We start from the raw sequence: 14331 nt of genomic DNA, 5'->3' as shown, positions 1-14331 counted from the left end.
CCCACATGTAATCTTTCTGTGGAAGGTATAAATACATTCAGAAGTTCATTTCATATGTAAGAAATGCTAGTTTATCAGCTAGTTTTCTGGATCTTAACAGTACACCTTAGTGTAGAATTCATGCTTCAGCAAGGTTAGACATTTCCTTCACTTTCTCCAGCAATGGAAATCAAAATCAGGTTACACAATTCTTTCTACAAGTATGCTTTTTCAACACATGTAACATTACCCTGGAAAGGATTTGGATGGATTTTAGGGGCTGCTTTGCAACCCTCTAGAAGAAAAATTGCTATGTCCCCAGAAGCAACTGGGGAACCACGCAGGTCACCCAGTTGTCTGGGAATCTCTCACAGTGCATACTACAGAGAAAGTAGAAAAATGACATATTTTTACAAAGGGTAGGTAGTGTTTCTCCCCTCCCCTCTTTCTGTTCACTAACTTTTACCGTTACGATTCCGTTACAATCTGAGTTAAATAATACCCCCTTTTCTGTAATGCAGAGGATGAACTACTTTTTGACCACACCCCATTTTACTGTAGAGTGCTTTATAAATGAGTCAGCATTTTAATTTTTGAAAACTTCCATTTCAGTGTAAACACTGAACGGTAAGATTTGGGGGGGGGGGGGGAGGAGGTGGCCAGAAAGTGAAGAATGAGAGAGGAAGAGGGGGGTGGGTCTACACCTACAGTTGGAGGATGGGAGGGTGTACCATGAGTTGGAGAGAGAGGGACGGACCACGAGTGTGTGTGTGTGTGTGTGTGTGTGTGTGTGTGTGTGTGTGTGTGAGAGAGAGAGAGAGAGAGAGAGAGAGAGAGAGAGAGAGATAGATAGATTCATTACTCAATGTACATCACAAAGATGGCAACATAACAATAAAAGGTTTCCTACAATTCAGTGACAACTGTATAGTGCAATTTTCATTGAGATAACACCGCTATACTTACTTCCTCCTCCTCCTCAAAGCATTCAATGATGGCACCAGTAGCTTCAATATGCATGGTTGTTTATGTAAGGAAAAACCTCGAGGTCGCCCCCGTGTGCTCGTTGAAGATGTAGAGCACTTTCAACAGATTTGCAAGTGCCCCACAGTGGTGTATTCATCATGCCAGCTCAGTGTCCAGATTAGTAACAAGACTTTGTCTATGTGCCTTGTGCTTTTCCTTCACACAAATTTGAGTAACCTGCATCTACCCCAAGGGGGGATGCAGACTGAACATTTAACCCTAAAAGTAATCATAATACCCGAAAACATTCTGTGCATGTATGTAAGACGTACACTCTTGTGAAGTTGCATGATTCTTTGGGAAGTAGCTTTTTAGTTCTATGTGTAAGTTAAAATTCACCCCAAGTTTATCTCTTCATTCCTGCATAAGATACAGTCTTGTGAATTCAGATGAATCTTTCTGAAACAGCCTTTACAACAAACCACAAGAAATGAGCTTCATTGACATTACTCTGCAAAATTATATCAAACAAAGAGGGCATTTTTCTCACCTATAAGAAGTGGCATGGTGCTTTGATTAATGTAACCCCCCTAACTCCATACAACAATCAGCTTTTAATGGAAAAGACTGATGTACATACTGCCCCCACTTCATACTTCCATCTTAACATGGTTGGATGTACATGACTAAGTCACTTACCTAGAAAAAGAATAAACAATAACCTGCTGGGTAACTGTTGGCAAACCATCATTTTACTCCATGAATCTTTTTCTTCTGCAGCTACAACATGGTTCTTTAGATAAGGCATTGTTTTTTGTTAAGATTTATAAAGACATTTCAAGCCAATACCTCAACCACACACCTCTCCCATTCTCCTGGGTCAAGGATGTGAACAATGTTTTAACCATGTCACATATAACACTATTTCAAAGTTATCTTGTTTATACTGAAGCACTGCAAAAATTTTCCATTGTTGTCTGGTCACAGTTCTATTTCCATTTTGCAACAATTCATGTTTGTAAGACAGCTGCAAATGTCTATGTGAAAGAAGTACAGCCAGTTTGGAATTATAACTAATTATTTTCCCAAACCAAATTGAGATAATTGTATTTGGTGGTGGGGGAGGGAGAGGGGGGCGGAGGGAAGTAGAGGGAACTGACTTTTGCATTAGTTAATCAGTCAACTTCTGTTATTCAAGGAACTACTGTAGCACTCATACGGAGAAGTATGGCCCACAAAAACCTGAAATCTGAACTGGCTCTTGAACCACTATAACAAACAGGAAGGAGGGAGTACAATGACAGAGTGCCACATCCCTTCTATTCCTAGCCTACATCCTTGTATGCAGTATCACACTCAATGGTGAACACTGAATACCAAACTGATAACCCATTAACAACTTATAAGTAGTAATAACTATTAAGAAAATATCCATAGCAGACATGGAACATAAGAAGAATAAACAATGTTCCATTAAATCCCCCACAGATAACATCCTATTGCTGCTTACTATCCTGTAGCACTGACAAAGATGCTGTAGTACATTTCCAATTTTCCAGTAACAATGGATGGATTCTCAAACTTTCTAGTTATCCATCATAAAGTTTTACTAGGAATATTTAGATTTAACAAAAATAAAAAAGTAAATAAAATAATTAGAAATTATCCTTTATGCATAATTACTGCCAAACCAAATGATATAGAACACAATTCATTAAATTATTTCAGTTATTTTCAAACTTAAAGTGCACAGAACTTACCTGTCCTGTCTCCAGCCCCCATATGGTACATGTAGTATCTATGCTTGATGTGCCAATCAGATTGGGATCCACTTCATTCCAGTCAAATGAAGTTAATGGGGCACAGAAGTCTGAATTCTTGTTCTGGAATGAAAATTGTATTAAAAGATTAGAAATATTTATCAACCATCACACTCACTATTATATAAGAACATATGTACATACACGCTTTCATAACGGTATAGCTGCAAGTAGGTGAAGTTTCTCATAGAATTTTGTTGTTTGAATGTGTCACAACCAAAAACACTGGGACACTTTACCGTAAACACCAAACAAAAATTACATGATACCTAATGACAATGAAAAGATCAATGCTTTGAAGTAATAACAGCCAGAAACTGAAGTGAAGTGAATTATCACAAGTGATTAAATTATGCTTCGTAATTCTCTCTGATCAAAATATTCTTCTCAGTTAACAAATTCAGAATAACTTAAGCTCAGATTTGGACACAAAGTTTTTTGGACATTGGCTATTTTGTTTGGCCATCCATTTGGAATCAATTTCTTTCTATTAGATAAAAAACATTGGAGAAGTACATCACAACAACTTAATTAAAATATATGTTAAATCTAGAGGATGACAATGGTTACACACTGAAATTTTTAAACAAGTCTGTTTTATTTTTACAACATTACAAGCAACAACAGCACAAGCCACTGATTACTTCCACAAAATTAGAAGTACATTTCAACAAAGAAGCATTGCAGAGTTTTATTGTTAGCATCATGGAAGAAACAAAAAGGCGAGTGAAGGGAGGTAGTCCCAAAACACCTGGTGAAATATGAGGCCAGTAGAAAAAGAATAGCACTTACAACTATCAACATGGCAGAAACTGGATAATGAGAATCTAAAAAGCAGCAAATTGTACTGTGGAATTTTTAAGCACTTTTTCATTCATATTTGACTTAACTGATTTGTCAACTTTACAGTTCACATTAGAACTACTGATAAAGCATGCCTACATCTATATCCATATTGTGCAAATCAATGTAAAGTGCATGGCAGGAGACACTTCCCATTGTACCACATATTAGGGTTTCTTCTCATTCCATTCAAGTTTGAAAGGTGGGAAGAAGGAGCACTTAAATGTCTCTGTGTGCACTGTAATTAGACTAATCTTGTCCATTGATGTGTAGGATGCTGTGGAAGATTTCGAGATAACTCCCATAATACTGAGTCTTGGAACTTTTTTATTTCATGGGGTAGTCCATGTTCAATCTTCAAGTGTCTACAATTTCTGGTTTTTCAGCATTTCTACATCACTATCTTGTTAGTCAAGCAAACCAGAGATAATTTGTGTTGCCCTTCTTTGTATATTCTCAATGTCACCTGTTAATTTTATTTAGTACAGGTCCCAGGCAAACGAGTAATATTATATGAAGGGCACACAAGTATTTTGTAAGCAATCTGCTGACTACATTTTCTAATATCCTGTGTTTCTAATGGATACTGTCATCACAGAATGTTACTTTCTGGCATTTTTTGAAGTATATAATTTTACATTTCTGAACATTAAAACAATTATTTGCACCTCTATCAAATATTTTCAAGATCTGCCTGAATATTTGTGGAGGTTTTTTTTTTCAGATAGTATTTCATTTAAGACAACTGCATCAGCTGCAAAACGTCTGAGGTTACTATTGTCTGTCATAATTAAACTTTCACTACTTGAGCCAGTGAAGATAGAAAAATTTGAATCATATGGGTACCCAAGCTGCAGGATTTCCGGTTTTAGTTGTGTAAAGTGTCATAACATACTGTTACAGACTTCTATTGTACATTGGCATAGGGCTGAAACACAAGCATCAGTGTGGATTACAGTTGCAAACAGTCAACATGGATCTGGATCAGGTGAGCAGCCCTTTACTTGTAAAGCTGTTTTATCAAAACAACAGCAATAATGCTGCTGCTCTGCCCAAGTAGCAATGCATTACAGGAAAACTGAGAGGTCCTCTTCCCGCACTGAAGTTGAAGAACATGATTCGGAAGTTTGAATTAACTGGCAATTTGGGAATTGCTCCTAAGAGGGGCCGATGGCCAATTGCGCCACAAACTGTTGAAGTAGTAACTGTTGCCATGGCTGAGAATGCTGGATGCAATGTGCAATCTTCAAGAAGTGCTCTGTTACAAGAGTCAAACATTCCACAGTCCACTACTCGAGAGGGGGGGAAAAAAAAGTGAACAATAGTAAAATGGTATCTCTAGTGTGGTTCCACACTGTTGTGGATGCAGATGGTTGTCACCTCAAGCAACATATGCAGCCCACAAAGTAAATATGGTACACAATCAACTAATTTTAACCTCTCACATGGAAATTAAAATGCGATTGTTTCAATGGTTTATTCATTATTTTTCTTTCGCATGTCCTTACAAATATTTCCACAAAGTTCCATTGTCCTATGATCACTCTTCTCTCTATCAAGTAGCGAAAGTAATTTTAACCACCCTGTACAACATGAACAACAAGGGTCACAATACAGTTCCCTCAGGCATTTAGAAAGTTCCTTCCACATCTGTTGCCAGTTCCCAAACAAAGCTAACATGCAGAGACTTTCTATCCAAGGAATCCTCCAATGCAATCACAAACTTCATGTAATACTAGAAAATCATTTTACTTTTATTAGTAAGTGTTTTTCTGGTACTTAGTCAAATGATTTTTGGATGTCAAGAAATACTACAGTCACATGATTGATTTGAGCCATGGATTGCTGGACATCATGTCAGAGATGCGTGAGTTTGGTTTTGCAAGACCATCTTTTTCTAAATCCATGCTGGTTGACACGGAGGTCACTTTATTCAAGATGACCTTATTACATTTGGGCTCAGAACACACACTACAGCAGATGGATGTCTGATACTGAACTGTAGTTTTGTGTATAACTGTTGTTACCCTTCTTATAGGTGTTAACTGTGCTTTCTTTCAATCACTGGGCAGTTTCGTGTTAAAGGGGTCTACAGTATATTATGGTTAAAAGGGGGCCTAGCACAGCTGCAAACTCTATATAGAATCTGATAAGGTTTCCAACAGGCTATGGAACCTTGTTCGATTTTAGTGATTATAACTGTTTCTCAATGCCACCAACCCTGATGTCTATGAGTACATTATTTTTGGTTGTAGTGGTGCGAGAATTAATCTGCAGCAGTACTCCTTGCTCCTTCTCAGCAAAGAAACATTGGAAAACTGAGTTCAGCACTTTTGTTTGTGTTACCTTCACTTTTAGTTTGTGTGTCATCCACGAGTGTCTGAACACTATCAGGGCCAGAACAGGTGTGTACTCATAACCAAAGCATCATAAGGCATTGTTGTATTTATTATTTACTTAGTTCATGCCTTATAAGCCAACCACATATATTTTATAGAATTAATATAATGTGTAGAGTTCTGGACAATATAGCCACACACAGGGCATATGCAAAGTCAAGTCAGAAGATCTGTGTGATGCCACAGCACGTTCATACGAGTATTTTGCTAAAACAGACCTAAAGTCATAAAGTGCCTGCTTGAGCATAAAAAAAAAAGAAAAGAAAATGGAGAAAGTACGTTAGCTCCTCCCATAACTGAAGATGTGTATAGTCCCAACTTGCTGCAATGAGTACATGGGAAAAGAATAACTCTGAACTGAGTTACTTGTCTTGATGCATGCAGAATAATGACCTTTCTATTTTACTGGGATAATGGATATGATGTTTCTGGTATATCCCTGAGTTATAAACAATGAAGAAAATGTGACTTGTCAGGTGATGTTCCTGTCTACCATGAGAATGCATTGCAGGCCAAAATCATTACATAATGTCTCATAACTACTTACATGATATACAATAAATGAAAGATTAGAATTCAATGTATCGTTGGTTAGGGCATTAGGGTACAAGCCTTACTTAGGAAAAGACAAGGATAGGGAAGGAAATTAGTATTATATTTAGAAATTAACCATCCTTGTTTTCGCCTTAATTGACATCAGGAAATCACTACAGACTTAAATCTGTATGTTTTTTTGTTTTACTGTTTTGCTTTCCTGATGTATTTCTAACTGAATAGGTATGGATGTCCAAACTAAGCTTTGAGAAACACACACATCAAAAAAAGTTTTGAATTACCTCTGTACCGAGAGTTCTGGTATCTGTACAGAAAATTGGAGTAGATATCAACATCAACATTATTTCTGCCCTTTGTATTGCTCATGAAAACCACACATTGCATGTTGTACCACGATACAGCAAGACCTTCAGAGGTGGTGGTCCAGATTGCTGTGCACACTGGTATCTCCAATACCAAGTAGCACGTCCTCTTGCATTGCTGCATGCCTGTATTTGTCGTGGCATACTACCCACAATTTCATCAAGGCACTGTTGGTCCAGATTATCCCACTCCTCAACGGTGATTCGGTGTAGGTCCCTCAGAGTGGTTGGTGGGTCACATTGTCCATAAACAGCCCTTTTCAATCCATCCCAGGCATGCTAGACAGGATTCATGTCTGAAGAACATGCTGGCCACTCTAGTCGAGCAATGTCGTTATCCCGAAGGAAGTCACTCACAAGATGAGGGTGTGAATTGTCATCCATGAAGACAAATGCCTCGCCAATATGCTGCTGATATGGTTGCACTATTGGTCGCAGGATGGCATTCATGAATTGTACAGCCATTACGGTGCCTTCCATGACCACCACCAGCGTACATCGGCCCCACATAATGCCAACCCAAAACAGCAGGGAACCTCCACTCTGCTGCATTTGCTGTACAGTGCCTCCAAACACGTCTACAACAATTGTCTGGTTGAAGGCATATGCGACACTCATCGGTGAAGAGAATGTGATGGCAATCCTGAGCGGTCCATTCGGCATGTTGTTGGGCCCATCTGTACCACACAGCATGGTGTCGTGGTTGCAAAGATGGACCTCGCCATGGACGTTGGGAGTGAAGTCGCACATCATGCAGCCTATTGCACATAGTTTGAGTTGTAACACGATGTCCTGTGGCTACACGAAAAGCATTATTCACCATAGTGGCATTGCTGTCAGGGTTCCTTCAAGCCATAATCCATAGGTAGTGGCCATCCACTGCAGCAGCAGCAGCCTTTGGGCAGCCAGAACGAGGCATTTCATCGACAGTTCCTGTCTCTCTGTATCTCCTACATGTCTGAACATCATCACTTTGGTTCACTCCGAGGCGCCTGGACATTTCCCATATTGAGAGACCTTACTGGCACAAAGTAACAATGCAGACATGATCAAACCACGGTATTGGCTGTCTAGGCATGGTGGAACTACAGACAACATGAGCTATGTACCTCCTTCCTGGTGAAATGACTGAACTGATCAGCTGTCAGACCCCCTCCGTCTAATAGGCGCTGCTCACGCATGGTTGTTTACATCTTTGTGCGGGTTTAGTGACATCTCTGAACAGTCAAATGGATTGTGTCTGTGATACAATATCAAAATGTATCTTGAGGAGTTCGCGAACCGGGGTGATGCAAAACTTTTTTTGATGTGTGTAAATGAAGAAGCAGTGCAACTACAGCAAAATCATGCAGTTTGTCGATTTTATTAATGTTCACTGTGCGTGCGTGTGTGTGTGTGTGTGTGTGTGTGTGTGTGTGTGTGTGTGTGTGTGTCCGTGTCCGTCTGTCCAACAGTGGGTTAGACGGTGTGTGTAATACAAAGTGAACATTAATAAAACTGTCAAACTGCAGGGACACAGTCTTGACTAGAAATGAAGGGAAGAAGGTCCTAAGATAATGTGTCCAGAAATGTATTGTTGCCATGGTAGAGGGCACTCACGAATGAAAGTTCCTCTGATCATGTGCTGTGCATTCCTTGTGTGTCGCAGGCTGTACGATTGGCACAGCATTCTGTTAAGTAGCAGAATGGCCCAGTATTTATGTCAGGTACAAGCCAAGATGGTTTTGGTGTATGGCCAAGCAGACGGAAACGGTCAAGAGGCAGCACGGCTATACCAAAACACGTACCCTCACAGAAATCAACCACATCACATCACATTTTTGGGCGTTTGTGTGATCATGGGTCCTTTCAGATATACATCCAAAAAGGGCTTGAAATGTTGTGTGATGTTGTTGGTGTTTGTGAGGATACCTCTTTTGGTATAGCCATGCTGCCTCACAACCATTTCCATCTGCTTGGCCATACACAAACACCATCTTGGCTTGTTCCCAAAATGAATACCAGACTATTCTGCTGCCTACAGTATGATGCATCAATCACACAGCTTGCAACACATAAGGAACAAATGGCATGTGGTCAGAGGAACTTTCATTCCTCAGTGCCTTCTACTGTGGCAACAATGCATTTCTGGACACATGTTCACAGGACCTTTTTTCACCATTTCCAGTTAGGAATTCATCCCTGCAGTTTGTTGGTTTTATTAGCAGTGGGTTAGGGGTGTACACATGTTTGACCAAGAAAGGCAAAACTGTGCTTTAATATGCAAAGTTGTCCACATTTTTTCCCATTTGATGCATACATCTATGATATCAAAATTCACATGAAATTTCAAGGGAATCACCATTAAAAACCATGAATAATACCTCCAAGAGAAAACACACAAACCTACTGTTCACCACATTAATGATATGGATTGTGTATATAGTGTCTGATGGGCAATGATCAGCATCTGTAAATAAATTGCTCAGCATCTGTAAATAAATTGCTTAAGGTCAAGGTTTAATCACTCAACTTACATCAGTAATCTCTTTATTAACAACCAGTGTCAGATATGTTAATGACCACTGTAAATGTACCAGATTAATTACCTGAGGAGAAGTAATGAAACATTGAGAGTCATGTTAAAACTAAACATGACCTACAAAAGTTGTAGCTCTTGTGAGTATAGCAAACTTATAGTTCTGCCATAATGCAAATAATTTAAGAGTAAAGGAGACGAGCCACCAAAGAGAGAATGAAGTCCTTCGCTTCTGAACAACAACCACTATATGGCATACAACTGGTTACCCAAAGCCTAAAAATCAAGAAATAGCTTCCTTAGAGCAAGCGAGAACTATAAACTCCACCTCAGCTTAAAGTGGAGTGTGGTCAGCTTTGAAAGATCATCACTCCAAAGCAAGTCTCTAAAGTGGGGCCTGGCACATTATAGTATTTGTACGAGCTCTCCTACGCAACACTGAGACGAGGCTTTTGAGCACAACCCAAGAGTGGGCAGGATGCACTCCCGGTAGGAAAAAGACAGAAGACCAGACACAGAAGGGTACTTGATGAGTGACAGCCGTCGAAAGGCACACACAGAGTAGGTACCCAGTGGTGATGTAGATGCTGTGAGCAGTTAAGGCAGAGTGTGCAGACCCAGGATTTTTCTGGTAGGGGGGGCAGTTATGGCCACTAACTTGATATTGAGAAATTAGGAGTTCCTATGTTTCAAGCCTGATTTAATGAGGCATGTGCCCAATATGCACTACTTGTAGTTTAGTGTACATACATCATATGCACACATCATTAACTAGCTTTCAGATGCTTTCTTCTAATAATAAAGCCTAATGATTAATTAGCACAGATCATTAAACCAATGCACACAAAAAGAACATGAGCGAAGTATAGATTAAATGTGAGTAGTGGATAGTATATATCTAGGACTATGTTGACATAAGTTTCAATTAAAGATTCCAGAAAATCATAATTAATCAATAAATTATAATTGTATGGACACCAGCTAAAACAGACAGGAAAATTCTACGAGGTGAATACCTCGTGTATTTTAATGTACTGATAATTAGTGACTTCTTTTCTCCAGACTACATGGCGATGGCAAAAAAATTTTAAAAATCTATTGTATAATAAATAAATAGTTTGGATTTAAGTGTTTGGTGTCACTAGAATCAGCACTCCATTGTGAATATCATGGTATGTATTTTTATTTATTTATTTTTTTATTATTTTTAAGCAGCTGAAGTGAAGCAAAAGACAATATTTTAGAAAAGGATGAAGAACAGATGGGGGATGTGCTATTGTTTCATGTGCATAGGGAGTATTCCAAACCAAAGGCACTGCTGCCCGAAGGAGAGGAGTTGGCAGACCATGTTCACCTACAGCAGCTTGGCCATACACAAACACCATCTCGGCTTGTTCCCATTGTACAACACACAAGAAGGGATCCATATGAAACAGAGGGTTCAATTGCAACCTCATTTAACAGGACTGCAGGATGCGCAATCTCACACTCGACAGTGGCACAGTGACTGCTTGGGGTTGATCTCTCTGTCCATCGACCTGTATATTGTGTTCTGTCGGCACCCGCATATTGGTTGAGCTGTTTGTAATGCTGCCAAGAACACAGGGACTAGATCAATGAGGAACGGGCTCCTGTTGTTCTCGGATGACAGCAGATTCACTCCAAGTGGTGATTCTGGATGTATTCTCAAATGGCAAGAGGTGGGAACATGTAATGCACCCAAGAACATTGTCAAACATGATTGTTTTGGTGGACCAGGTGTTATTTGTGGGGAGGCATAATGTTGGGCATACTGACCACCATATCTTCATACACGGTACGCTCATTGGTCAACATTATAGTGACACCATACTAGTTCCCCATGTGTGTCATTCAAATCTGACTTCAGATTTGCAAAGTGGAGAGCTCTTGGACCGACAGGATATTCGGTGAATGGACTGTCCTGCCAATTTCCCCTGACTTAAACCCCATCAAGCACATGTGGGATGCAGTAGGGAGACACATTGCAGTAAGTCCACATGCACCAATGACAGTCCAGCAGCTGTTAACAGTATTGCTGGAAGAAGGAACCCTCCTACAAGAACTCATTACCAACCTTGCGACCAGCATGGGAGTACGTTGCAGAGTGTGAATTGATATCTCTGGTGATCACACATCCTATTAGAACGATGTCCCACCTTTTGTTACATTTGGGAGACTGTCATAAATCCCACTGACTTCAGTCTAATTATTGCCTTCAAGTGAAAGTATCATTTCTATTCGTCTCATTGCTTATTTCTTTCAGTTACCTTCTGTACTATACTGTAGGGGTTCATTCTATTGTATGTTCCAAGCTTCATTCAGGGTGGCTACTTATACTTGGGGGAAAAAAATAAAAAATTAATCCCCTGAGAATTCAAGGTCAGGGGAGCATGTTGGAATAGTAAGAAAATCCCTGATAAATTAATGCTGGGGGGGGGGGGGTGTCACAGTAATGAATTTCGTTTCTTGTTGGCTGAGATATACTTGTCATAAGCAGCAGTTTAATTGCAGTATTTAAACACTGATAATTTATGTAATAGTTTGCTGCCTTAGCTGAGTGATCAGCGCGTCTGACTACCATGCAGTGGGCCTGGGTACGATTCCCAGCTGGGTCGGAGATTTTCTTGTTCATTGACAAGCAAGTTGCGCAACGTGGCATCAACTGGCGAGACTTGCGTCTTGTTGGCTGAGCTTCCCCAGCATTTCATTTCATTGTATGGAATAATACTTATATATAATTAACACACTTTGAAATATTAAGTATTTTAGAATTTGTGATTTATAACACACAATAAAATTAAATTCCAGTGCTAGCTTAAAAACACGGAATTCCTTGAGATTTTAAAAATTCCCCGAGATGTCCCTGATTTTTCCAGGTAAAATGTAATTCGCTGAGAATTCCAGGTTTTGCAGGTATCCCAGAAGATTTGGCACCCTATCAAGGACCTATGTTATTTGGCACTGATACATCGTGCAACGGTTACTTCCCTCTTTAAGTTTTGCAGACCACTGTATTTCCATTTCCAGCGAAGGCAGCTGTTGACAGTTTAAGAAGTCATGGATGGAAAATATTGACATAAAATATTTACAGAAGAGCTGAAAGACTAATAGTAATGGCCCCTCAGTATAGCAGTTTGAGTTTAGGAAAATACGGGAAAACACGAGGCATTACAGACTGTTTGACTTAGTTTAGAACAAAGGATGAAGGAAGATAAACCTATTTAACAGCATTTGTAGATTTTGAGAGAGGTTTTCTGAAATATTCCCTTTGAGATTCTGAAGGTAAAAGGGATAAAATACAGGGAGCAAAAGGTTATCTACAGCTTGTACAGAAGCCAGACTGCAGTTGCAACAGTCGAAGTGGGAAGCAATGGTTGAGAAGAAGGGAGTGGAACTGGATTGTAGCCTATCTACAATGTTATTCAATTTGTTAATGGAGGAAGCTGTGAAGGAAACCGAAGAGAAATTTGTAAAGTGAAACAAAGTTAAGAAGAAGAAATAAAATCTAAGGTTTGCCAACAATATAGTAATTCTATCAGAGGTGGCAAACAATATGGAAGAGCAGTTTTTATACTCATCACCTGGTCAATCTGGGGGTGTTCTGAAATGTATGGTAACTGACGAAAACTTCACAAGTCAAGACTGCTAAAAAGGCATTTTATTGGATGACCAGTTTCAACAAAACTATGCTGTCATCCAGTGTATTTTCCTTCAGTAACCAGAAGAGCAGTTGAATGGAATGGAGAGTGTCCTGAAAACAAGTTATAAGTTGACCATCAAAAAAAGTAAAACAAGGGTAATGGAATGAACTCAAATTCAATCCGGATTGATACATTGGGTGAGTCAAAAAGGACTTTACAACTTTGGGATGATATAAAAATTTATTGAGATAACTTATTGAATTGATAGATGCGTCATTTTGTAGCAAACAACCTCAAGTTCCTCATAAAAGTGTCAGGTGTCATTTTGGTTTGCTGTGACTACCATTTGTGATGCGACAACCATCCCACACTCGTAGCAGAAAATCAGGCATAACTTATGCAATGGCAGTGTGCAGTATGAGCAGAACATACACACAGTCTTTAATGATACCCCAGAGAAAGAAATACAGTGGTGTCCAACCTGGGGAGCAAGGTACCAATGCAAGCACACTGCGCTCCAGAGAAAGTAGCCATTTTAACTGTGCACTACACTGGTGTTCCTGGTGGCAGAGTGGAGTACTAATGCACTATGTGAATCATACTTGAGGTTGAAACTTCCTGGCAGATTAAAACTGTGTGCCGGACCGAGACTCGAACTCGGGAGTTCGAGTCTCAGTCCGGCACACAGTTTTAATCTGCCAGTTAATTTCATATCAGCGCACACTCCGCTGCAGAGTGAAAATCTCATTCTGGAAACTTGAGGTTGTTTGCTACAAAATAGCACATCTACCAATTCTGTAAGTTATCTCACTAAATCTCTGTACCATTTCAAAGTCGTAAAGTCCTTCTTGACTCACCCCATATATTTAAATGTCAGGAAGTCTGTTCTAAAAGCATTTGTGTACAGTGTAGCCTCGTATTGATGTGTAATATGGACAATAAACACTACAGACAAAAGGAGAATAGAATATCTTGAAATGTGGATCTACAGAAGCATCCTTAAGTTTAGATGTGTAGGTTAGATAACTAATGAGGAGCTACTGAATCAAATTGGGGAGAAAAGGAATCTGTAGCACAACTCAACTAAAAGATGGGATCAGTTGACAGAACACATCCTGAGGCATTAAGGAATCATCAGTTTGGTAATGGAGGAAAGTGTGCGGGGTAAAAAGCATAGAGGAAGAGCATGGCTATACTACAGTATGTTCAAGATGCACATAGGTGCCA

At 39.5% G+C, this 14331-nt stretch overlaps 1 protein-coding gene across 2 annotated transcripts in view; it reads right to left on the bottom strand.

Moving 5' to 3' along the window:
* LOC126248172 (DDB1- and CUL4-associated factor 7) overlaps nucleotides 1–14331 on the bottom strand; it is a 135072-nt gene that overhangs the window by 33126 nt on the left and 87615 nt on the right. For both annotated transcript variants that reach the window (XM_049948939.1, XM_049948940.1), the window contains exon 5: nucleotides 2706–2828. In XM_049948939.1, coding sequence (XP_049804896.1) covers nucleotides 2706–2828 — 123 coding nt within the window. The remainder of the gene's footprint in view (nucleotides 1–2705; nucleotides 2829–14331) is intronic.

Source organism: Schistocerca nitens, chromosome 3, assembly GCF_023898315.1.
Source record: "Schistocerca nitens isolate TAMUIC-IGC-003100 chromosome 3, iqSchNite1.1, whole genome shotgun sequence".
Taxonomy (NCBI): Eukaryota; Metazoa; Arthropoda; class Insecta; order Orthoptera; family Acrididae; genus Schistocerca; species Schistocerca nitens.
This window is presented reverse-complemented; position numbering and strand designations above follow the sequence as displayed.